The sequence below is a fragment of the Betta splendens genome, chromosome 10 (assembly GCF_900634795.4).
Source record: "Betta splendens chromosome 10, fBetSpl5.4, whole genome shotgun sequence".
In the NCBI taxonomy this organism is placed as follows: Eukaryota; Metazoa; Chordata; class Actinopteri; order Anabantiformes; family Osphronemidae; genus Betta; species Betta splendens.
Window position 1 is genome coordinate 19,352,451 of NC_040890.2, and position 24,166 is coordinate 19,376,616.

Below are 24,166 nucleotides of genomic sequence, written 5' to 3' on the forward strand. Positions count from 1 at the left end.
AACAACAGCCCGCCTTCTTTACGGGCTCTCGACCAATCACCAGCCCCCATTCCCCATAAACCCATAACCGGAAGTAGACTGCACATGATAAACAAGGCTAACATTTACAAAGTCCATATCTTCGTACAGTTACATTTATAACTGAGCGTTAGCTTGACACTGCTAAGCTAACCCGGCGGTGAACGTCAGACGTCACCGTTAGCTGAGCCGTTGTGCTGTTAAGGTTTGGATTCGCTTTATTTGCAGACCTCGTGAGTCGATCAGAGGCAAAAGTCCATCGGTCGTCTGACAGAAAGTAGTGAAGAACCACTGCAGCCATGACCGTAAGTTCTGGAGTGATTTTGTGTTATTGTTGTGAGTGTTAGCTTATGGAAATGTTAGCTAGCGTTAACCAACTTGCCTTGAGTTTGCTCATGATTAGGTTAACAATGATTTGATTCAGTGATAATGCGGGTTTTGGATATCTGCCTCTATGAACTCGACCCACCAACCATTCATTACAACCGGCTGTAAAGTCAGCATTAGAATTTCACAATTCTCAGTAAGTTTAGTTTAGGTTAAGTGTTGAGGCAGATCCCGTTTAATGTCGCAGGATCAGGGGACAGATCTCAGATTCGGGTTAACATCACACAAACCGATGTGTCTCCCACAGAAGCACGAGTTTGAGGTGGCGATGACATGTGAGGGATGCTCAGGCGCTGTTACCAGAGTCCTCAACAAACTGGGAGGTGAGTCCAAGACCCGTTTCATCAGAACCCTGAAGATTTGACTCCTCTGCAGGCTTGCATGGATCAATACACAACAGTCCCATTAAGTTTTATAGAGTAGCTCATGGTAACTAAGAATTTCTAGACATCAGTCTCACAGCACAGGTAAGCTTTAATATGGGTCTCGTGTTAATTTAGTTTAACCACTGTAGTTAAATAATGTTTCATTTGCTTAATTACATCTATAAAATCAACCCTACATAACACATACTCTGTTTTGTTTTAGTTTATTATTAGTTTAGGATTATTTTATTTATAACCTCACCATTGCCTTTTTGGCGCTTCTTGCTGGTACATGTATAGCACAGTATTGGAGATAAGACAGAGGCTGTATTCTCTGAAACCAGTCAAAGTGCAGTTTTAAAGAAGGTTGTGTCACGTCATTGTGACCTCTTGGCTCTGAGATTCAGCCAACACTTGTCTGTTCTGTGGTTGGCTACAGCATCCACATTTACAGGAGGTATATTAAAGTAGGGATACTCTTCAGAGCACATCAGAGGGTCATAAGAATTTTAAGGTGAGTCCTCTTTTGAATGTTGCTGCTGTTTTATTTATGCTTGTTGTTCGCAGTGCTATCACACTGCAACCAGTTGAGGAAAATGGATTACTGTACATGTAATTCTATGAAGTTTAACTTTCATATTTCCTAAGTTTTTTTATGCATTGTAAAGTGCCTTTGAGATGACATTTATGTGTCCTAAATGTTTTTTTTAATCTGTTGGTTTTCTTCTTTCACAGATGTGAAGTTTGAAATCGACCTGCCCAAGAAATTGGTTTGGATTGAGTCCGACAAAGATGTGGATTTACTCATGGAGACACTGAAGAAATGTGGAAAGGAAGTCAAGTACAACGGCACTAAATGAAGGAACCGACTTCATGTAGAGCTGATGACATGAAGGTGGGTACAGACATAAAGTTTGTTCTCTCACTGCCAGTTAAACTGATTTATTTTTCCACAGTTTACGATCCATATAAACAAATAGGGTGATCAGGGAGCCATTCAATGACTGTGTTCATTACGAGTTTTCTAACTTTTTTTCATTATGTATTTGTCTTTTTGTTTTTTTTAGAAAAACTGAACTGAGAGAGTGAAACTGAATGTCTTCGTGTCAGGAGCAATCTAAAAAAATGCACCCATCAAAGTGTTGTAAGCTGTTTCTCGCACAATGCCTCTGTCCAGCATGTTCCTCTACACATCTGTATTTTAGTGGTAGTTTTTAAAAATCTGTGTTCCCTCGTCTGGTCATTTTTTTTTGTATTTTCTGAAGAAGTGTTGACTTTACTTTTATAAATCTTCATCTGAAAAATAAAACACAAGATGCTTCTTTTGACATAAGTACATTCCGTGCTCTTACCCCCTCTGGACTATAGGTAATATACACAGGTCAGTACTATTGGCTCTGATCATTAAAGTGATCTTTGGAGGCTTGATACATGACGATATCTACGGCTCTGGACTTGGGGGAGCTCAGCCTGTCTTTCTACTCCTCTGGGACCATCTGCAAACTTCCTCTTTTGTTCACTATTGTTCACACTAATGCCATAGATGAAATTACATGTGTTCAGATTTGTTAACAAATGTTATTTAATCACTTAAAATAATTCACTACTCTTAGTGTCCTTTGGGAAATGAAGATAGAGCCTCCCAGGGCCATCGTTGTGTGTGTGTGTGCACAGAGAAATTAAAATCAGTTATACCTCTTATGTGTTTCAGTTGACTTTATGTGGAGGAACCTTCACCCACACAAAACAGGTGGGGTACTCATTCTGGCAGAGTCTTTGTTCATCTATTTTGAAACAAAATGAACAGTGTATCGGTGCATTTTTAGTCATAAAAACATTCCTATGTGCAGCTGGTCCATTGCTGCTCACTGTCACCGTGGCAACATTTCACAGGTGCCGATAAAGAGAGAGAATCAGATGCTGAAGGTTCAGCAGCTCAGATTCCTGCTGCACAATGGATGCACCTAAAGAAAGCGTTAACTATCAGTGCTACTGAAACTCAAAATTAGACCAGTGTCCGTAAAATATGTCTGTGGCAATTGCAAAACGACTTGATGAAGTACCCATTCTAGTTCAGCAGTGAGTGGTTGAACCACCAGAGGTCAGTAAAAACAGGGTCGGCATCGCAATGTGTTTTAGCTTCTCAGGATATTTTAGGTACCAGTCACAGTTTGACCATTAGTGTCAAAGCGCCCTTGAGCAATACATCTAACATTGAGTCATGCGAAAACACAAATAGAGATGGAAGTTAAAAAGTCCTCATGGTGCCAAAATTAAGCATTTATCCTTTAATTTTTAATCCTTTGTTATTTAAAAATTAAAATTTGAATCTGAAGCAAATACGTGTGGAAGAATAAAATACCTTTGCAGGAAGCAGCAGCTAAACATTTTCCTGAACATTCATCATAAAGATGTGCAAACTAATGAGTGAACCCGGGGTGCTGTCAGTCCCACAGCAGCGTCCTGTAGGTTTAGTCCTGCTCATTCACCTGTGGGGAACAAGCGTTTCTGGCTTCATGGATGGTTTGAAATGTTTATTTCATCTCAAGAAAAACAAACAACACAAAATGATGAGTGATATATATATGAAAATGAACAGTGCAGCTGCTCTGAGCTGCTGGTTCTGCTCGGCCCACCTGCCTTTGTGTCTTTGGCTTGTTAATGATGTCATTAGCACGTTACCATTGTTTTGTCACACTCTGTCCAGTTAAACGTGGTCAGGTGGGGGAGCGGTAGTCAGGGCTGTCAGATCCTGTTCACGGTGCCAAAACCAACACACCCATCATCAGGAGGTGAAGCCATGCTCGGAAATGTGCCGTTTGACTGACAAGAGCAAACAATGACCCGACCCTCCGACTTCTCGTCTCGCTGGGAGTCTCTGCTGTAGAGTTCGTCTGCGTTTGGATGGCCTTCCTGCTTCTGGGTATCTGGAATTCCTTCCCCTGCAGTCTAATGTTGTGTTTATGGTGAAGGGACCTGTAAAAGCACAGCAGACAGGAAGGAGCCGTGAGATAGAAACTGATAAAGGCAGATGAAAACATCCAGTAACATGCGGGTACTGTGTGGCTTTAACAGTGAAGCTGAGCTGGCACAATGCTGACATTAATGAGGCTGCGATGGCCACAAGAGAAGATTAATTACACTGTGAAGCCAGGTTTGACCCTGGGCTGAGCTGTAGTGGATGAACTCCATTGGTCGATCAGAGAAATGTTGAATGCGAGTGTCTTTTCTTGGAAACTAAAGTTCATTGTGCTGCTGTGACATTTAGGAGCACGTTGGCATTTAGCAGCGTTAGCCCCACACACTGTCATGAGGCCCGGCTTCCTGCTGCTCTTAGCTGGGGTTCATGCATGAGGCGCTGGGTTTGGACCTGGGCAAGTTCTGGTAATGTCCAACGTTGACTTGTCTCGATGGAGGCAAATTAAATGTCCCTCAAGTCTCACAGTTTGTCTTTGTGCTTCAGTTGCGTTCGCCTAAAACCTCAAATCTCCATCATTGCTGTGAACGAGCACCGGCTTCGTTCGCTTCATTTTGGTTCCGTGAATGTGAAGCCAAATAGTTGCTGCTAAAAGTGTTTTTTGTCCGTCTGGACCTCCTTCCAGCCAAACGTCACATGTGCGTGTGTGTGTGTGCGGGCGTTTGTGTGTGTGTGTGTGCACGTTTGTGTGTGTGTGTGTGTGTGTGTGTGTGTGTGTGTGTGTGTGTGTGTGTGTGTGTGTGTGTGTGCGTGCGTGTGTTTGTGTGTGTGTGTGCGTGCGTGCGTGCGTGCGTTTGTGTGTGTGTGTGTGTGTGTGTGTGTGTGTGTGTGTGTGTGTGTGTATGTGTGTGTGTGTGTGTGTGTGTGTGTGGCTAAACATCGATCAAAGTAAAAGGCCGCCTGTCCCTCTGTGGACACCAGTAATCATTTTAGGGCCAGAGTGACAGAGCGTTGGCCTTTGTTTATATTCAGAGTCATCTGCGTCCTCCTCACACCTCTCACTGCCTTTGAGGGTTAAAGCCTCACATGTAGGCGGCAGGAAACGAAGACCAATGGACAAAGAAATAATATTAAGCATGGATGCAAATGTCATGGGCAGTAATGAGGAGCAGCCGTGAGGGCGGTGATGATTTTGATGATTTCCCCGCTGTGGGACTAATAAAGGCATTCTATTCTATGATGATGTGTGACCTTGTATGTGCATCAGTTGAGATAAAGTCGTAGTCACAGACACTTGGTGTGAACTGACTTTGCTTCGTTTGTCTGTTTTACAGTTTCAGATGATTTGACTCTGTTTATTTTATCTAGATCTGCTCATGATTAAAACCAGCGTGTGACGTGTCAGATCCCTCCTGACGTTAACTCAGGTTTTTACCTTTCTGATATAAGACATGAAGCTGGTGGCACATGATGCCAAACAGGAGAATGAGAAAATACTTATAATGTGTTTATTTATTTGGTTTTAAAACGTCCAGGACTTAAGTTTAATTTAAGTGTATGAAGTTCTAGAAGTTCATATCGTTATTTATATTGAAAACAAACAATAGAAATATCTGTGGATTGAACTAAAGCAAAGCTGAGTCAAACAGAAGCTGTGATAAAATAGAGCAAATAGTCAATGTAAAAATGCTAAACACCAAGTAGAAACACACACACGTGCACAGACGTTCAAACATTCATTATTGCAGCAGAAAACTATGAGCTCATTCAACATCCGTCCACCATCACAGCCACCAGCTGCCGCATCCAATCATGGGGCTCATCAGCTGGAACGACAGCCCGTGTGTGTGTGTGTGCGTGCGTGTGTTTGTGTGTGTGTGTGCGTGCGTGCGTGCGTGCGTTTGTGTGTGTGTGTGTGTGTGTGTGTGTGTGTGTGTGTGTGTGTGTGTGTGTGTGTGTGTGTGTGTGTGTGTGTGTGTCGGTCCCTGCTGACGTCTGCTGTTTTCACCCAGACACTAAAAGACGTGATAAGGACGTGCCGTTGTTTCATTTGATGTTTAAACTTAACTTTTGTTCGGCTTTGTTAGCTCATCGGAGGAAATATTCATGTAAATATTCATATTCACATCTATTGTATCACAGCTTGTCCTGTTTGTAAATTTATGCATAAAGATCCTACCATTTTCCTAGTAAATGTGCTAATACAAATTATTTAAGGACGGGAAGCAGCTTGAGGTGGACGGTTCAGGTTCTGGTCCTGGTTTAGGTTCCTTGTTCTGGTCCTGGATCAGGTCCTGGTTTTGGTTCCTGGTTTCCGCCTATGTAGGAATGGACTCATACCTCTTGTGGGCGACTGCGTGTCCTTAGCTTCAGGCCTGAGCCGGCGTCCCAGCGTTGAGGCCGTGAGCTCATTTGTCCTGTGTGTCGGTGTAATTACAGCCTGTAACCCTCCATCAGGGTTTTGGATCCACGGCCGCTCGCTCAGACTGCTTTGAGGAAAACACAGACTTCCTCGATCTCAAGAAACAAACTGTTCAGCCTGAACCGAGACATTCATCGAATCAACAGCAACATCCTCACAGCCTTTACTTCTGTTTGATGCCAGTCTTATAAACATCCAGTAAAAAACTTCTACATACATATTATTACATATTATTACATACTGTACTCACAACAGTGATGTGCATGTGACACACCTGTGATGAGTCCAGCCACTGGTTTGTACCCGGTGAGAAGCCTCGACAAAGCAATTACTTCACTTCACCCTCATGTTTAAATTTCTGGACGTCTGGACATGGAAACTATAAAAGTTGCCAGGAGCTGAAAAATGCAAAACACTGAATGTAAATGATGCAGTGGTTTGGAAACCAACAAGTTTAATTTGAGGCTTCTACTAATATAGCTTCAGTCTTGAGGTTGCTGTGAAGTTTTGATGGTGCACAGTGAATAAACATATTATTTACACCTTGAAAAACACTCACACGAGCAGAAAAAGAAGCAGAACTTAGTTTCCTTTTAACTGCTGTTGTGTGTCGACTGGCTGCAGGAGGAGGAGCAGGAGGAAGAGGAGGACGAGGGGGAGCAGGAGGAAGAGGAGGAAGAGGAGAAGGAGGAAGAGGAGGAGGAAGAGGAGGAAGAGGAGAAGGAGGAAGAGGAGGAGGAAGAGGAGCAAGAGAAAGAGGAGGAGGAGGAGGAAGAGAAGGAGGAGGAGGAGGAAGAGGAGCAGGAGGTTGAAGAGGAGGAGGAGGAAGAGAAGGAGGAGGAGGAGGAGGCCGAGTCTGACCGAGGGCTAAACATCGATCAAAGTAAAAGGCCGCCTGTCCCTCTGTGGACACCAGTAATCATTTTAGGGCCAGAGTGACAGAGCGTTGGCCTTTGTTTATATTCAGAGTCATCTGCGTCCTCCTCACACCTCTCACTGCCTTTGAGGGTTAAAGCCTCACATGTAGGCGGCAGGAAACGAAGACCAATGGACAAAGAAATAATATTAAGCATGGATGCAAATGTCATGGGCAGTAATGAGGAGCAGCCGTGAGGGCGGTGATGATTTTGATGATTTCCCCGCTGTGGGACTAATAAAGGCATTCTATTCTATGATGATGTGTGACCTTGTATGTGCATCAGTTGAGATAAAGTCGTAGTCACAGACACTTGGTGTGAACTGACTTTGCTTCGTTTGTCTGTTTTACAGTTTCAGATGATTTGACTCTGTTTATTTTATCTAGATCTGCTCATGATTAAAACCAGCGTGTGACGTGTCAGATCCCTCCTGACGTTAACTCAGGTTTTTACCTTTCTGATATAAGACATGAAGCTGGTGGCACATGATGCCAAACAGGAGAATGAGAAAATACTTATAATGTGTTTATTTATTTGGTTTTAAAACGTCCAGGACTTAAGTTTAATTTAAGTGTATGAAGTTCTAGAAGTTCATATCGTTATTTATATTGAAAACAAACAATAGAAATATCTGTGGATTGAACTAAAGCAAAGCTGAGTCAAACAGAAGCTGTGATAAAATAGAGCAAATAGTCAATGTAAAAATGCTAAACACAAAGTAGAAACACACACACGTGCACAGACGTTCAAACATTCATTATTGCAGCAGAAAACTATGAGCTCATTCAACATCCGTCCACCATCACAGCCACCAGCTGCCGCATCCAATCATGGGGCTCATCAGCTGGAACGACAGCCCGTGTGTGTGTGTGTGTGTGTGTGTGTTTAGACGACTGTGGTCTGTTCTAGAGCTTCTAGTTCTACGTAGGCTACCCGCTGGTGTCTGACGTGGCACCAGCGACTGTGTGGCTTTACCAGATTTAAGGGAGTTGCTCTGTGAGCAGTGATGCTGCATCTCAGCAGGTTTAAACGTGGTCCATCAAGTAGCAGCGCTTTAAACAAAGCAAAAACAATGAACTGCAACTGGTAACGTCATCATGTCTGTAAGAGACATGAACAAAGAGGGGCAGCTGCCACGTGTGCAGAGAGAGAGAGAGAGGGCGGGTGAGGGAAAAGGAGAGAGGGGAGAGGGAAGCAGTGACGTGGGAGGAGGACAGGGTGAGTCTCCTCACCCGTCCCTGCTCCCGCGGCCTCCAGGCAGAATGGAAAACGCCACGTAGCACCGCAGCTTTTCCTGCTCCTCCCTCTGTCATCCAGCTGTTGTTCACATCAGCTCCGCATTGGGAGCTAGACGCCTCCAATCTGCCGACCCACAGAACGGGCAGATGAGCGGCAGAGCTCGATTCTGTGAGGGACCGGCAGGTGTTTGGCCGTGAAATGGGCCGAATGACGTCCAGGAAGCATGGGCTTTGCTCCTCGTCCCCAGGGAGAAAGGAGAACGTGAACACAGCAGATTGGAACGAGCTTCAGATGCAGAGGCTAAACCGCAGCTTCAGTCATTATATAGAAAAGTGCAGCAACTCCCGCCAGGTTCCAGGAATAAGCATTGAGTCGTAGCACCTCAGCCCAGTGGAGGCCTCTGCTCAGCTGGAGGTTTCTGGTCTGAACAGCGTTCAGTGAGGCTGTGCAGATAAACCCTCATTCAGCCTCTTCTCTGATAATCTGAGGGATCGTTTTCATTCTCCACCGTCACCAACACAAACCAGTAACGTGTTTGGGTCGCTGCTAAAACCTCATGTCCATAATATTAAAACATTTTACTGCAGATGGTGCTAAAATGTCTCATTTCCAGGAAAACATATGAAATATGAAATACTGTAAATGTCACATATTAAGAAGATAAAGTCAGAGATCAGATTCACTCAGGAACAGGGTGATTCCAGTTTCTATTCACAATAGAACAGCATCAGTCCACAGTGGTTCTTTTAACCTTATTCATGTTCTTTACTAAACAGCTCATTGAACATCTATGAAAACACAGCAGAAAAGTTCCCTTCTGTCCCAAACGGCAGGTTCTTAGTTTTGACCCATGGGCTGCCAGCGTCAGTGTGAGCAGAGAGTTAATGTGAAGCCCCACCCAGGCAGGAAGGAGCCGGGTGATGGGAGGGTGTGTGTGGGGGGGGGGGGGTCCCACTGGAAATGCCCTCTGTGAGAAGGGAGGCGCTCAGATCGTCCCAGGCACCGCTCACGGCTGACTTCTCTCCTGCTGTCCCTGCTCTGCAAAGCGGTAGAAGGTAGGAGCTCACACTCACCTGTGACTGGACACGAGAATGGTCTGTAGACGGTTAAACGTCACGGCAGCATTTAGTTTAAGAAGAATTTGACTTTTGGCTTCAGTGATGAAGATAGAACCGAGTTAAAGCACAGATTAGTCAGTCTGAAATCGATCCGGCTGCAATAAACCAAACTCAATCTTTCTACTTTTATCAGCGTCCACACCGTTTGTTCTCCAGTTTTCCTGCTAAGAGTTCCCAGGCATCGCTGCCGTTCGTACGTTTTCCACTCTCGTGCTGCTCAGTGGCAGCGACACCTGCACAGAAAATCACTCCTGCAGGTAAACGAGCCGAGGTCCAGCGATTCATTCTCTGTGGAGGTATTGTGTGCCACATCGGCAACAGGAGGGGGGAGGGGAGGGGGGGCAGTGACGGCGAGGGGGAGGAGGGGGATGCAGAAACCACGTGCCCACAATGAGTTTAGCTTTTTAACAAATGCTACAGTTCAATAAAAAGTTCCAGCTCTTTGGTTTAAACCTGTTTGTTGACGCAGATCCTGCAGCGTAAACATAAAACAGCAAGCGAGGAGGAGTGGGAGCACAGCATTCCAACAGAAGCTTGGGAAGCCTCCTCTGCCTCGCTCCCTCCCTCCATCTTTTCTCAGACTCCCCCTCTCTGATTACTCTCATGTAAAGGAATGTGGGTTGCCATGGCAACGGCTCACCAGCTGTTTAAAAAGCTCTGTGAGTTAGTTTATGTTCATCTACAGCGATGCAGCTGTGAACAAAACCAGCTCCGAGGTAGAAATGGTTTTCCCAGTTTGTCCCAAGTACTGGGCTGCTCAGAACCAGTACCTCAGACCCCCCCCCCCATGACCAGAAGTGATTCAGAGCCAGAGCTCATTAGCTCAGCTCAGCCTGGGACCTCAGCGACCAGCATTGGGTCTGAATGGCAGCGCATGCCAGAGCCAGGTCTCAGCCTGAACCTTCTAAACCTGCTCCAAACGGACCCAGAGTTCCATAGAAACTGATGCTACAGCTGATCGATCTTAAGACCACCTGCTGTGTCTGTGCTGACGTCACACCTTCATCTTTGGATGATCCAAATGACGATGTTTTATCAAAGTCACGCGTTTTCCAGCTCTGTCACACCTGTCTGCTGCCTCTCAAATGTAAAAGCAGAGAAAGTGCATCTCAGACTGGGTTAATGGTTGAGGCGGTACTCAGTGGAGGAGCTGGTGGTGTTGGAGAGCAATGCTGGGAGCACTGGGCCAGTCTGGAAATCCCACTAAAAGCTCTAATCCCCGACAGCCTAGTCCTGCAACAGAGACTTAGCAGAACAGCTGGAAGTGAACAGATGATCATTACAGACGAGGCTGAATCACTGTAATCAGTGATCAGTGCTTATGGTACTTTTGTCTGGAGTCAATTAAAGACTGTAATAAGCAAAACACGTGAAGTAAAATAAGCGCAACCGCACACGGAGTCTGGTCGGCCTTTTAAAGGTGGAGCATGAGCACAGTCACAGTGGATGGAGGAGGTCTGATGACTCCGCGCTTCATTTCCCCTCAGCTCCGTGCTTCATTGTGCTCTTTGTGCTCTCCGCTTCCTGAAAGCTGGTCATGAAAAATACTCTTTGTCCTGAAGAGGTTCCCTGCAGCCTGTGGCGAGAGCGCGGCTGTGGAGGAGCTGCACGCGCTCACACCTGTTTGACCTCTGCGCTGCTGCAAGGAACAAATGGTGGAGCCACTGACGCCACAACTAGAGGAGGACGGGGAGATTTGAGCTGCGATGTAGAAACTCTAAATATGGTTTAAGACAAGAAAGCTGTTTATTTCCTTGTTTCTGGCCTGGAAAAACACGAAGGAACAAATTTGCAGTTCTGCGTAAAAACAGGCTACAACTAAAAATACCTGCTGAATAATGTGAGGCTCTCGCTGCCGCTGGACAGAACAGATGGCTGTTCGCTGAGCGCTCACCTCTCCACAGCCCTTTGCATGCGGGGCTGTTTGTCCGCCCTGTTTACTGGCAAACAGACCGGCAGGTTGTTTGTCCAGGCCTCCAGAGCCGCGCGTTATGTCACCGAGCCGAGGAAACAAGAACGAGTCCAAAGCGCAGCCATTTAAAGCCCCTCGGAAAAACAGGCAGAACCAGGACAGAGACCGAAACAGATCAAAACAGGAGAATGTGTTGTAATGCAGCTTGTTTTCCTCCGTAGTGAGTTTACAGTCCCTAACTAACCTCCCAGATCAAATACATTCAGGAGGAGAAAGAGCCTCTTCATGAGCCTGAACTTTCCCTTTTAGCCTCAGCCCTGTTTGATTAAAGGAGCAGCTTCCAAATTAAATAACTTGTTTTGCGCTTCCGTCACCTTCGCGGGTCGTCTGCTTCCTGCGGAGCGGAGCCCAACACGAGTACGACGGAACATGGTGTTCCTCCAAATCAAACACGGAGGAAGACGCAGGTTCAAGGAGCTCCGTGTCTGTGTGATGGGGTGACGGTCGGCCCAGCGCGACATGTGGTTGCACTCTGCAGTTTGCTCTGCGTGCGCTCCAACATGTCGTCCGTTCGTTCTCAGGACATGATTCTGACTCGGACTCATCGGGAGCTGCTGCCTTCGCGTGGAGCTGCAGGAATTCAAACTATGCACGGCTCTGTTTTCTCAATCCCATTATTTCCAGCTGAGCCTCCTGCTCAACACACATTATGTCTGTGTGTCTCCTTCACAGCACGCGACGCAGATCGTCCCGTGTGATAGCGATTCAAGCGATTTCACGTGTAGCATCAGATAGAACCGCGCGGCCTCTGAAGCGGGTCTGCACAGGCCTGAGGGGAACAAAGCAGCCCCTATGCCGCCCTCCAGAGAAGCATCAGGCCTCCAACAATGGAGCTCAGAGAGTGGGCAACAGATAACCAGGCTGCGGACCTCATCTGCTGCATTAACCAGAGCAACGGCGGCAAAGCCGCTCACGGACCAGCTCACAAAGACGTGACCCGTTTCCACTCGCTGGGTCCTTTACAGTAAGCGCGCGTCTGCGTCGACCTGATTTCCCCACAATAAGAAGAAAATCCCTCTCAGGGGCTGAAGTGCAGCTACGAGCAGCTCCGCCGGCTGGAGAACAAAGCGACACTGAGGCTGTTTGGGAGCTGGGCAGCGTCCCTGCAGCTTCCTGCTTATGACCGTACTCTTCTTTACGGTGAGGCATCCACATGAATGTGATGAACACTGATGTGACACTGTTTGCGTCCTCAGACCTTGAAGATGAGGGTTTGGATCGTCTTCCTCCTGTGCCTGGCCGGCCGCGCCATGGCTGCTCCCGTAAGCTGCGCTCCCTTCCTCCATCTGTTGCCGCTTCCTGTGTGTTACATGCTGTGTGTGAACAGTCACTTTCTCAGGAAGTGACCGACACTCCTGGTTTCTATACAAACACTGTGCCTTCATCCATTATAACGCTTTGACCTGTGTGTTCCAGACTGAGGAGGAGTCTGTCGTGGAGGAGCTCGTAACAGAGGATCCAGTTGTTGAGGTCAGTCCAGATGTTCATGGTGTCTGTAAACTCTCTCTTCTGTCGTGGACCTTCTTCCAACTGCTCCCATAACAATCGTTTTTCTGACCACAGCTAATCTTCATCAAGCTGAAGCGCAGATTTATTCCTGAGCCAGAACGCTGCTCCTTCATGTGAACACTTTTCGCTTCCTGCCCTCGAGGTCCAGCGGGACCAGAGATCCCACAGCTGTTAATTTTAGCCGCTGGTTCAGTCAGGAAGCCGTTACGTTTTCATGGCTTCACCACATGTGGACCCAGCTGCTTGTTGTTGTTGGATATTATGGCCTCAGTGCTTCCAGGCTCTTCGGTCTCCAGGGAGGAGCCTCCTTCAGTGCTGACGTTTAGACGTCTGAAACCAGGGTATTTAAGTGGCTTTGGTGGCTTTTATGTGCAGAAATAGAGCAAATGTTGTACAAACTCATCTGCTGCAACAAATCAGAGAGAAATGCGCTGACTCTGACTCTCGTAGAGCGGTTTCTGCTTTGCAGCCTGTCGCGGCCTTCGTAGGAAGTGTTTCTGTGCTCAGCCTGACCTCTGACCTCTGTTCCCCAGGAGCCTGAGCTGGGGGTCAACCCAGTGCAGGTGGAGATTGGAGAGTTTGATGAGGCCATTGAAGTTGATGAAGACGTCGCTGCTGAGAGTAAGTTCTCATTGCAAACTCTGGCTCCAGAACATTCATGCATACTTTGGTCTGTGGACGTCGTTCCTCCACACATGAGATTGTGTTTTGTGTCACGTGCCAAACTCAAGTGTCAACATTTGATTTGAGCTTCGTGGTGCGACTCTGTCCTGCAGCTACAGCGCCTGCTTCAGACTTAGACATCAAACAGCCGTAATAACAGAGTCAGCCGTTGTAGTCTGTAATTACACTTTCCACCCAGCTTCAAGCAGCAGCTCAGCCCAGACGCATCCAGCAACAACAGCAAGACAGGAAACTGTACAGGCTGCACAGAACAGAGTGTCAGTGTAAACGCACGCAGCAAAGAGGAAGACGTAGTGTAAGAAACGACAGTGTGACGCGATCAGCGCCGTTTTGAATGTGCGTCTGGAAATTTCTCCATTGTGGGACGAATTAAGGTCTATCTTATCTTATCTGGAGGTAAACACAGATGGAGGAAATTTTGTGGGATGTAAACAAACTGAATGGAAATGCTCATTGTAGCCTTTGCAGCCAGTAAAAACTGTGATTAAATACACCAAGCATCAACAAGCTCGTGTTTTCATACAGTACCTTTTGTAACCTGGGTTCACCGTCTGACTGGTTTGCGTTCTTTTCCGTGACCTCTTTGATGAATAAACAATGACATCAGTTTTCCTTTGGTGAATCTCTGCTTTGAGGGACAGGACACTGCTTGTTTCTGGACTAGCTCAGTGTTCTCACCCTTTCACAGATCCCTGCCTGGAGTACCACTGCAAGAAGGGCAAAGTGTGTGAGGTGGACGAGAGCAACAGCCCCATGTGTGTGTGCCAGGACCCGTCCAGCTGCGCCGCGGCCGAGGGAGAGTTTGAGCATGTGAGTCGCGCCCTGAAACCATGTTGGTGGTTGCTGGAATTTTGAGCTTGGAGCTGATCCGACTCCCTCCGACTCTGCAGATCTGTGGCACCGACAACAAGACCTATGACACCTCCTGCCACTTCTTTGCCACCAAGTGCACCCTGGATGGAACCAAGAAGGGCCACAAGCTGCACCTCGACTACATCGGACCCTGCAAATGTGAGCAGTCACACTCAGACAGAGCATCTGCAACGAGCTGAGGGTGCGAAACCCTGCAGGGACACGAGAAACTCATCAGCTCAGTGCCGTCTGTCTCATCGTCTGCCTGATTACTTTGCTTGAACACCGTCATTTAGAATGATTTGTGGTTTTGTGTGTTCAATAGTGAAAATGGATGTGAAAATGACTCTTGGAGTGGAGATTGTCTCCACCCTGAACACACCCATCACAGGAGTAAATGTTGTTTCTGACTCTGGAGAAAATAGCTTGAATGAGGTGGACTTTTATTTTCCAGCAGGCTTATCTGAATCAGATGCATCTACTTACAGAGTCTGCCTGACTCTGCCTGTATTTCTCTGATTACTGTTGGAGTTCAGTATCTTGACCTTCGTGATTGACGGGCGCGTCAGGCTGCCACGTCTGCTCTGCAGGCTGCAGCTCAGCAGTCGGAGAATCTGCCCAGACTTGCAGGCTGTATTCATTCCACTGCTTAAACTGAGGCCGGCACATTTCTCAGTGAGATGAGTCAGGGCTGCCAGGCTCAAATGGAGAGCAAGGTCCTACCCTGCATGTGTGAAGATGTGCCTGATGAGCTAATGTAGGGCCGGATGTTCAATCATCATCCTCATGACTCTTCTTTTTCCGTCCCAGACATCGAGCCCTGTCTGGACAACGAGCTGGGCGAGTTCCCCCTGCGCATGAGGGACTGGCTCAAGAACGTTCTGGTGACTCTGTACGAGCGTGACGAGGACAACAACCTGCTGACAGAGAAGCAGAAGCTCAGGGTCAGTTCTAATGAACACCACGATATGAGATTACTGATCTAAGGCTGCAAACAGGAACCATTGTTAGTTGTTCAGAAACACATGACAGTGTTTGGATCCATGATGAATCCCTCAGGTCCAGAAGATCTACGAGAACGAGAAGAGGCTGCAGGCCGGCGACCACTCTCTGGACCTGCTGGCCCACGACTTTGAGAAGAACTACAACATGTACATCTTCCCCGTGCACTGGCAGTTCGGTCAGCTGGACCAGCACCCAGTCGACGGGTACGTAAGCGGGCGGGTTCTGAGTAGCACGATGCTTATTGCATTGCTCCCTCATGTCTGGTTTTGTGTGTGCACCACCAGGTACCTGACCCACACGGAGCTCGCCCCCCTGCGCGCCCCCCTCATTCCCATGGAGCACTGCACCACCCGCTTCTTTGAGCAGTGTGACTCTGACAACGACAAATACATCGCCCTGGAGGAGTGGGCCAACTGCTTCGGCATCAAGGAGCGTGAGTAGAACCAGACCAGAATGTATATTGTCCAATTAACCAATCAGGAGCCAGAGTGTGGCCATAAGTTAGTCTAAACTATTACACACTAACACCTCTGAATATGCAGAAAAACTTCATGAAGCAATAAATAACATAAATAACTGTGCTCTTCAGAAATGACGTCATCACCGTGACTAAATTTTTACGGCTTTGTGTCTTTGCAGAGGACGTGGACAAAGACCTCATCATCTAAGCTCCTCCTTCCAGCAGCAGCAGTTTCTCAAGTCGTAGTCGCTACTAACGGGACACGGCGCTGATCCCAGAAAAATAACAGTAACGGTGCTAATGACAAACTATTTGTATTTTGTTTTTATAATGACCTGTCGTTGCCTAAACCACTAAAATAAGATTAAAACGAGAGCCTACTAACATCACGTGTTGCTGCGAAACACCCAGTAAGAAACTAAAGACCTCTGATGTAAATGTATGTCGTTAACAATATTCTATATGTGCTGTGATTTGTTCAGGGCTTTAATTCGCAACGGATTTGAAACATAATCTTTAGGTGACAAACGTGTAAAGTCAGAAATAAAGTTTCTAAATAAATGCTCCCTCTGCTTGCTTTCTACAACACAGCTGTTTAGTTTTTGCACTCTTTTGGTGGTGGACTCATTATTTTGTCATTTTGTGTATTTTGCTTTCTCGCCCTTTGACTACTGCTATCACAGATGTTCATTTTTATTGTGCACACAGAGTCCGTGTTGAGGACGAGGACGCACATGTGCGCTGATATTTTCGAAGCAAAACCAGAGCAAATATTGTTTGAACATGCGATGAGAGGGAAAGTCTCGCAGGCTGAGAGTTTTTCTCACAGTTTCACCTGTTTCTCCTGAAACTAAGAGCGTAACGAAACTCTTTCCATGAATAAAAAACTATGAAAACATGGAAATCTCTGCATGCATTCACGTTTCTTTCTGCAGTGCTGAGGATATTTTCACTATGTTCACTGGAAAGAAGATTAAACCATACTTTCACATTTTTGTCATTTCTGACCTGGAAACACAAGAAATCTTTTGATAAGAGGTTTTTCCTCGTCTCATTCTTAGGAATCTCTTTTCATGTATCATATGTCTCTGAATTGTCCCTTTGTGCAGCAGTGATGCCGGTAAATCTGCCCCTCGTTAGTCTATTCAAAATCTTTGTCCTGCTGCAAACTCTTAGTTGATCTAAGTTTGTGAAGCACCATTTCACAAATTCATTTCAAGTCCCTTTACACAGTTACAGTTTAAGACTTTACAGAACACATGAGCACGACTGTAGAGAAGCGAAAAGAACAAACCCAACAGCTCTGGTTGTTTTTCTCTATTCAACTGGTGTTAGTATAGTTGGAATCTGTCTATAAGACGCTGTAAAACAAAACACACACTTTGTGGGTTTAGTGTCGCTGTCTGTGTGCAGAGCTGCTGCTGGTCCCCTGGGAGACAGGGCTGGAGAGACGAGCACCCTGTTACCATCCCCACCCGGTCATCCAGGCTCCGATGTGTAGAATGTGAAACAACAGCCTGAAAGTCCCTCCTCTCATTGGCAGCAGAAAAAAAAGAAAAACTCACTCGCTCTCAGCTTCCTCCCTCACCCTGTGTGTCGCTGAGGCTGGAAGAGGGGAAGAAACATGGAGGGAGGTGTAAGTAGCACTGTTAGTGGGTCTGTCTGCCACCTTGTTGACTTCCAACCAGAACAGTCCAAACATTTATCTAACGTGCTACACTCAGTACAGTTTTGTCGCCCCCAAGCGGAGCGGCGGCTCCGGCACAAGCTAAACGAACCGGTAGGGACCAGTTATGAAAACAACGCCCCTTTACCGTTACCGTAATGTGATTGGTCCTGGCAAACATAAGACCAATGGGAAACAGCTTTGAAGAAAATGTCTGGCGACAAAGCCAATCAATTGCTGGCTCTTTTGTGTAACCCGGTTTTGATTGGACCAAATCATGCTGATGGGGCGGGACGTCAGGCTTGGTTGCGGAGCTGAAACCGGTAAGCGAGCACTCCAGCACGTTGTGAAGCCGCTAGTTTTTCTGGCAGCTGCTGAGGTGATTCAAGTCTGTAGTTTCTAAACCAACGACTCATTTTTTGACAATTAACTCACTGGTAAGTCCTTTTCTCGGACAATCGGTCAGTGAATTTCGTTAGAAATGTTTAACTTGCTCACTTTATCGTATTTCTTTCTAATAAATGGGTCGCCAGGGCTCCGACTACATTCTGGTGATTGCGTAGCTGTTAGCAACATTCGACTGTAACGTTAGCATCGTTGCTCAGGCGGATAGAACCACACACTAGATCGGTTCCTGTGTGTTATACGACCTAGCACAAATCAGTGTTACGTTGAAATATTGACCTTAAAGTTACCGTGTTCGTGAGCAGGTTTCCCGTGGCTGCTCCATGACTTACCCACCGCCCGCGAGTAACCACCTCTAGCTGCTTTTCAGTCGTGACTCCCTCCCTCCCGTCTCTTTACCACCGTGCTTGGCATCTTTGTCGACTTATGTCCTCAGAGCAGGTCTCCGTCTCTGTTCTACGCTCTCGTTTGGCTTTTCAGTAGCCGTCTTGCTAGTCCAGCTCGGCAGGAGCGGAGCGTGCGGCCGGGCGCCGGCCGGAACACGTGCTGGGCTGTTCCTGGTGCCGCGCTACAGCCCGTCTCTGGCCGTGTGCTCGTCCAGCTGTCGAGGCGTACGTGTTGGCTGCCATTTGAGCCCGGGTTATATCTGGAAACCGCCGTTGTGCCGCCCAGAAGCTCCCACCGACGTGCGGAGCCGCAGTGACGGGCGAGGCGGGCACGGCGTGGCCTTTGTCTGGTGCCACGCTCTCCCGTTCGCTTCTTCACACGAGCCGCCGTGTGCTGCGGCTGCTGCAGTGCGGCGCGTTCTTTAACCGCTTTAAAGGTTTGCTCGAGCGAAATCACCCCAAACACCACACTCGCCTGAGAACACTTTGTTCTCGTGGTTCTTGGCCTGAGGATCACTGCGCGGCTGTCGCTACGCATGAACCAGAACAGATGGCTCCGGGCAGGTGTGGCCGACGGTCCATTAAAGGAAGGTCCATTTGCATGTTTACCCGCCTTTTCTGCCGTGTTCGTCCCCAGCACCGTTTCAGCCCGAGGCACCGTTTTCGCCCCGAGTTGGTCATTTGTTCTACTACTGGGGCTTTTCTACCTTCCAGGACCACACGGGTTTCGATTCCTGCGTAGCCCGTAAATCAGCCAACGTGGTCTATCGGGTCGGACCAGTGCGTTTTCAGATAGGCAGAGACCTGCAGCATAAGCCACGACTGACACCAGCCACGTTAAAACATACAGGAGAAACAGGAAACGGTGAAGAATGTGGTTCTGTTGAAGCTTGTGAGACACTTCCAGGAAACGTAATAGACGTTGCACTTATTGATATTCTACAGTAGGAAAAAAATGGAAACGACTGCAATGAGATGCATTTGATCTAGTTTTATGTAAATGATGTGAATCAGTTTGAATGATCCTTTCTCACACAATGTCCAACCATTTTAAAGTGAGTCAAAAGGTGCTTTAGTTGTGGTTGTTGGTAAATCTCAGTTCATTATTGACAAATGCTATATAATGCACCTAAAGCAGGATTTCCATATAATGGTATAAAGGTGAAGTGAGGATGCTAAAACATCAGAATATTAAAAGCCCTCATTTCTCAGTAACTGTATCTATTTGGCATATTTTGCTTTGGGTTTGTTTTGTTTCCTGGGTGACCTGTTGTGTGTTTACTCATGAGCCAGTTAACACAATTTTGTCATTGTTTTCACTCTGACATTTCAACAGTCCAGAAATGGATTAAAAATGAGCTTGTAACACGAGTGGGATATTGTCTACTGTGAAATCTGATAGTTGTGTTTATCAAAGCTAATTTACACTTCAAACTGCGCTCAACCATGATTCAACTCGGGAATGTAAATTCTCTGAAGGGCCCTTTCACTGAAATTCAAAGATGTGTTTGTGGGATTTGTGCGTAGAGGGGGAAGTCCTGATTTATGCATGACGGTGTTGCTAGAATACCTTGGTATTAATGGCTGTCGGCAGCATGTGATGAACCTATAGAACCTTCTCGCCCCCTCATCAGATTCCAGTTGACCAAAGAAATGGTGATGGAGAAGCCAAGTGCCCAGCTGGTCGGGCGAGAGTTTGTCCGACAGTACTACACACTCCTGAACCAGGCCCCTGACTACCTGCACAGGTATGTGCTGTCACGTGAACCACAGACAAATGTTGCCAGTGGCTTTTTTTTCTTTCATTTTTGTTTCTTCATTTTGCAAATCAAATTAATCTTTTGCCTCAGGTTTTATGGCAAGAACTCCTCCTACGTACATGGTGGCCTGGACAGCAACGGCAAACCAGTAGAGGCAGTTTATGGACAGTCTGTGAGTAGACTTTAGCCTGAAAACCAGCTTTTTCTGTACAGGCACTGAACTTCACTAACACAGCAGGAAAAAGAAACTGGAGAGTTATTTTCTCTGTAGCTTTGACGTCAACAGCTTTGAGGTTTATGAGTTGAGAAACTTTCAGTTTGACTCAATACATTTCTGTTGAGGCTGCACTCACCAACTTGTTCTGTGAATTTGCAGGAGATCCATAAGCGGGTGATGGCTCTGAGTTTCCGAGATTGTCACACCAAGATCAGGCATGTGGATGCTCATGCCACCCTCAACGAGGGCGTGGTGGTCCAGGTGATGGGCGAGCTGTCCAACAACATGCAGCCCATGAGGAAGTTCATGCAGACGTTTGTGCTGGCGCCAGAGGTTGGTAGAACCCTAGTACCCTGGTAGTGAGCTTCATGAAATGTAAATTGTTAAATGCCTTTTCCTTTTTCTCCCAGGGAACTGTTGCAAACAAATTCTATGTTCACAACGATGTGTTCCGTTACCAAGACGAGGTGTTTGGCGACTCTGATTCTGAGCCTCCAGAAGGTGAGAACGTCTCGCTTTCTTTACCAGGCATGAAACTTGTTCATGCTTTGGTGCGTTTAACCATCTGCTTAGTTCTTCTTTTAACGTGGCTTAATCTGTTCTTGTCTACAGACAAGGATCTCACTTGTTGCTTTAGTCTGTATTCAAAGTGCTGTTTTTTGTGGTGCTCCCAGTCAGAACTTAAAAGCTGAACATTTTTCATTCCTGCACCATTTTGGGTCAGATTTAACTATGGAGCTGTTCTAAACATATTTCTCTCTTCAGAGTCTGAGGATGAGGTGGAGGAGATTGAGAGGGTTCCCTCTCCAGACGTTGCCCCAGAAGAGGCCGCTCCTTTCTACAACCCAGCAGTCTGGTATGGGTTTTAGATTGATGATCTTCTTTTTCGATGCTCTAGACAGTTCAGTAAATCAATCTGTCAGACCTATTTCAGTTTTTCTATGTTGATATCCTGGGCTGTAAAGGCCTGTCTTTAAAAATAAAAAACCCTGCTACACAGACTAACGGCACGTTTCATCTGACGTTAAGCTTTGAATGAGCTGCCTCCTGTGTGATGCAGCCAGTCAGTGTTGCAAATATCCAGAGACCAGCTTTTAGATTGTTAATGCTTTATATTCGACTCTTGCAGTTCTGAACTGACGGTTCCTTGCGATGAGGAGGATGTTCCAGCCGCAAGTCCAGAGCCAGAACCAGAGGTAGAGAAGGAGGCCGAGGTACCTGTAGTGGACCTGAAGACTGAGTCGATGCCGGAGTCACAGACAGACGGACACACGGCTGAAGAGCAGACCGAGACGAGCCCTGCCGCCACCACACCGACAGAACCTGCCTCTGTGGCTGCCGAATCCACGCCTGCTGCTCCAGAGGAAAACAGGGTAGGTCTGAACATTCAGAATCGTCTGTGTCCCTAGAGTGAAAGCGGAGTCACCATATGAAGTTCTCTCCTCATCTTCCTGCAGCCGTTCTCCTGGGCGCTAGTCACCAGCAAGAATCTCCCTCCCAGCGGGGCTGTCCCAGTCTCAGGAATCCCCCCACATGTCGTCAAAGTCACTCCAACAGCACCGGTAGGCTGCTACAACCTAAAACTTCAGATTAAAATGTCAAATGTCCTGGGCAGGGAATAATCGTTCTTTCAATTAGATTAAAGTTCGATTCAATTTGGAAGCAAATAGTTTTTTTTATAGCATTTACTATTTGAGACTTGTTTAAAGATGTCTGCAACAGATTTGGAGGCTGAATAGTCTTTAGACACCATCAGTAATGTTAGTGCTCTGAAATACTTTGCCTTAAAAACAAAGTATTCAAAGATGCAAATAAATGTGTTTTTTTTAAGGAAATGGGGCAAAATGAAACCTGCGAGACACCTCATGAGTTTTCTTTTTTTCCAGCCCAGAGTGGAGGTGACGTCAGAACCCCAGACAGCAGCACAGAGACCCCAGAGAGACCAGCGGCAGAGGGAACAGAGGCCTGGAGGTCCTCCACCAGCACACAGAGGACCCAGGCCAGGTAGCCTCAGACACGGTGTACGCACGGCTGAATTCCAGCACACATGTTGGATTTGTGTTAAAGTGACCTGTTGAACTGCTTGTTTCAGCTCGGGAGGGTGAGCAGGGAGAGCCAGAGGGCCGCAGGGCGGTCAGGTACCCTGACGCTCACCAACTCTTCGTGGGCAACGTCCCTCATGATGTGAACAAAAATGAACTTACGGAATTCTTTGAACGTAAGTTGAATGTGATAAAACTGCTAAAGAATGTGGTGATTGACGAGCTGAGATGAATCATAAACAACAGGACACAAGTTACATGGCCGTAAGAATTACTGCCAGTTTTCCCAGCTGAAAACTTGATTGTAATCTGCAGTGGCTATTTTTATTTATTCTTTTAAACAGAGTACGGTAAAGTCCTAGATCTCAGGATCAACAGTGGAGGAAAACTGCCCAACTTTGGGTTTGTGGTGTTTGATGACTCTGAACCTGTGCAAAAGGTCCTCAGCAACAGGGTAAGGACTCTTGGCTTTGTGCACATCTTAAATACTGAGCCACCGTCAGTTCTTCGCATAGTTAATGGATGTGCTCCTGTTTTTTTTCTTCAGCCCATCAAGTTCAGAGGTGACGTTCGTCTGAACGTGGAAGAGAAGAAGACCCGGTCGGCCAGAGAGGGCGAAAGGAGGGATGTGAGACCGCGAGGACCTGGAGGTCCCAGGGAGAGGATAGGAGGCGGCGGAGGCCCCCGCGGCCCCCCCGGCCGAGGAGGCATGACGCAGAAGCCCAGCTTCGGCGCGGGGCGTGGGGCCGGGTCCAGCGAGGGCCGCTACTCAGCCCAGCGTCAGTGAGGCTCCAAACCTGAGTGGTTACTGTTTTACTGCAGCAGGAACCAATTGGACAAACAAGTGTTAACTCTTCTTTACATCTGAGGAATAATAATTAGGATGTGTTCTTTAAGTCATTGGCTAAAAATGCATCCTGATTTCTCGTCTCCTCATTCTTTCTACATTAAGTCCGGTTTCTTTTGAGCTTTCACCTCCGGGTTGTGCCACATCCTGCTGCATTTAACAGCCAGTCCCAGCATCGTGAAGACGGCTGCCTTCTCTCCCTCTTTACCTCCTCCATCTTCACCTCATTCTTTTTTCTTCCTCACCCGCTGCTTCTTTTTTCTCTTTGAGGAATCCTGAATGTCACTTTTTCTTTCCTTTTTTCACCAACACATGTAATATCTGGAATTTTCTTCGTCTGTCAAACTTGAATTTCTAAAAATATGAATAGAAACACGCAAACATGAAAAAGGGTAAATACTACTTGAATTGGGGATTAAAAACCCACAGTTTAGTTTTGTTTTTCGCGTTCTCTCTCCCTGTTTCTTAAAGGAACGTGTACTTTACTGCTTGGGCAATCCTGTGTATTGCTGCCACCGTTGTATCTAGCGATGGATCTGTCTTATCTTTTTATTCTATCAGGTCTAGAGCCAAACCTTTTATTTGAGTAATGTGGATTTACAGACGTGTCTGACTGGAGCATGTATCAAATCCTGTTCTACCGATGCACTTCATCTGTTATCATGCTAAAAATGTGCTCACCTGCCGATGAGAGAACTAAATTAAAAGTGATTTACTGTTTTAAGCTTTGTGCTTTAGTCTGGTTTGTTGCTCATGGGTTTCCCTCAGAATTGAACCGGTTTCAGACACTTCTATTCTGCAAAAATATTTGCATAAAATCTGCATTTAGGCAACAAGCAGCAATTATGTGAAACCTCTTTATTTGTTCACATAGTGCAGAAGATAATTGTTTTCAGCTTAGCTTAAAGTCAAGGCTGTAGAATTCTGAATAACACCAAGGCTTTAGTTTATGAAGTGCCTAAAGGACGTTTTGGTGCA

General features: G+C 46.6%; 3 protein-coding genes and 2 long non-coding RNA genes across 7 annotated transcripts; 3 read left to right on the forward strand and 2 right to left on the reverse strand.

Moving 5' to 3' along the window:
• Positions 1 to 51: 51 nt before the first annotated feature.
• On the forward strand, positions 52 to 1,665 carry atox1 (antioxidant 1 copper chaperone). Of its 2 annotated transcripts, XM_029165027.3 has the most exons (3): positions 52 to 323; positions 653 to 728; positions 1,506 to 1,665. In XM_029165027.3, exons 1-3 carry the CDS (start codon positions 318 to 320, stop codon positions 1,628 to 1,630), a joined length of 207 nt encoding a protein of 68 aa, XP_029020860.1. In that variant the 5' UTR covers positions 52 to 317; the 3' UTR covers positions 1,631 to 1,665. The 2 variants fall into 2 exon arrangements, with proteins under 2 accessions (XP_029020860.1, XP_029020859.1); XM_029165026.2 differs by lacking the exon at positions 52 to 323 and having other exon boundaries at positions 623 to 728.
• A 1,626-nt stretch (positions 1,666 to 3,291) lies between these two features.
• Positions 3,292 to 10,123, reverse strand: LOC129604703 (uncharacterized). Of its 2 annotated transcripts, none has more exons than XR_008695832.1 (2): positions 6,384 to 10,123; positions 3,292 to 3,746 (listed from the first exon to the last, which is right to left on the reverse strand). It is a non-coding gene; the product is annotated as an uncharacterized LOC129604703 (long non-coding RNA). The 2 variants fall into 2 exon arrangements; XR_008695833.1 differs by having other exon boundaries at positions 6,028 to 10,123.
• Positions 9,202 to 16,453, forward strand: sparc (secreted protein, acidic, cysteine-rich (osteonectin)). The gene is made up of 10 exons (XM_029165057.3): positions 9,202 to 9,320; positions 12,552 to 12,617; positions 12,772 to 12,825; positions 13,398 to 13,485; positions 14,237 to 14,358; positions 14,439 to 14,559; positions 15,211 to 15,344; positions 15,460 to 15,608; positions 15,690 to 15,838; positions 16,045 to 16,453. Exons 2-10 carry the CDS (start codon positions 12,561 to 12,563, stop codon positions 16,071 to 16,073), a joined length of 903 nt encoding a protein of 300 aa, XP_029020890.1. The 5' UTR covers positions 9,202 to 9,320; positions 12,552 to 12,560; the 3' UTR covers positions 16,074 to 16,453.
• On the reverse strand, positions 15,685 to 19,210 carry LOC121202536 (uncharacterized). The gene is made up of 2 exons (XR_005898227.2): positions 18,227 to 19,210; positions 15,685 to 17,470 (listed from the first exon to the last, which is right to left on the reverse strand). It is a non-coding gene; the product is annotated as an uncharacterized LOC121202536 (long non-coding RNA).
• Positions 17,827 to 23,912, forward strand: g3bp1 (GTPase activating protein (SH3 domain) binding protein 1). The gene is made up of 12 exons (XM_029165056.3): positions 17,827 to 17,968; positions 19,957 to 20,070; positions 20,173 to 20,254; positions 20,459 to 20,632; positions 20,710 to 20,800; positions 21,065 to 21,155; positions 21,429 to 21,672; positions 21,757 to 21,861; positions 22,186 to 22,303; positions 22,392 to 22,517; positions 22,686 to 22,795; positions 22,889 to 23,912. Exons 2-12 carry the CDS (start codon positions 19,976 to 19,978, stop codon positions 23,126 to 23,128), a joined length of 1,476 nt encoding a protein of 491 aa, XP_029020889.1. The 5' UTR covers positions 17,827 to 17,968; positions 19,957 to 19,975; the 3' UTR covers positions 23,129 to 23,912.
• The last annotated feature ends 254 nt before the right edge of the window (positions 23,913 to 24,166 follow it).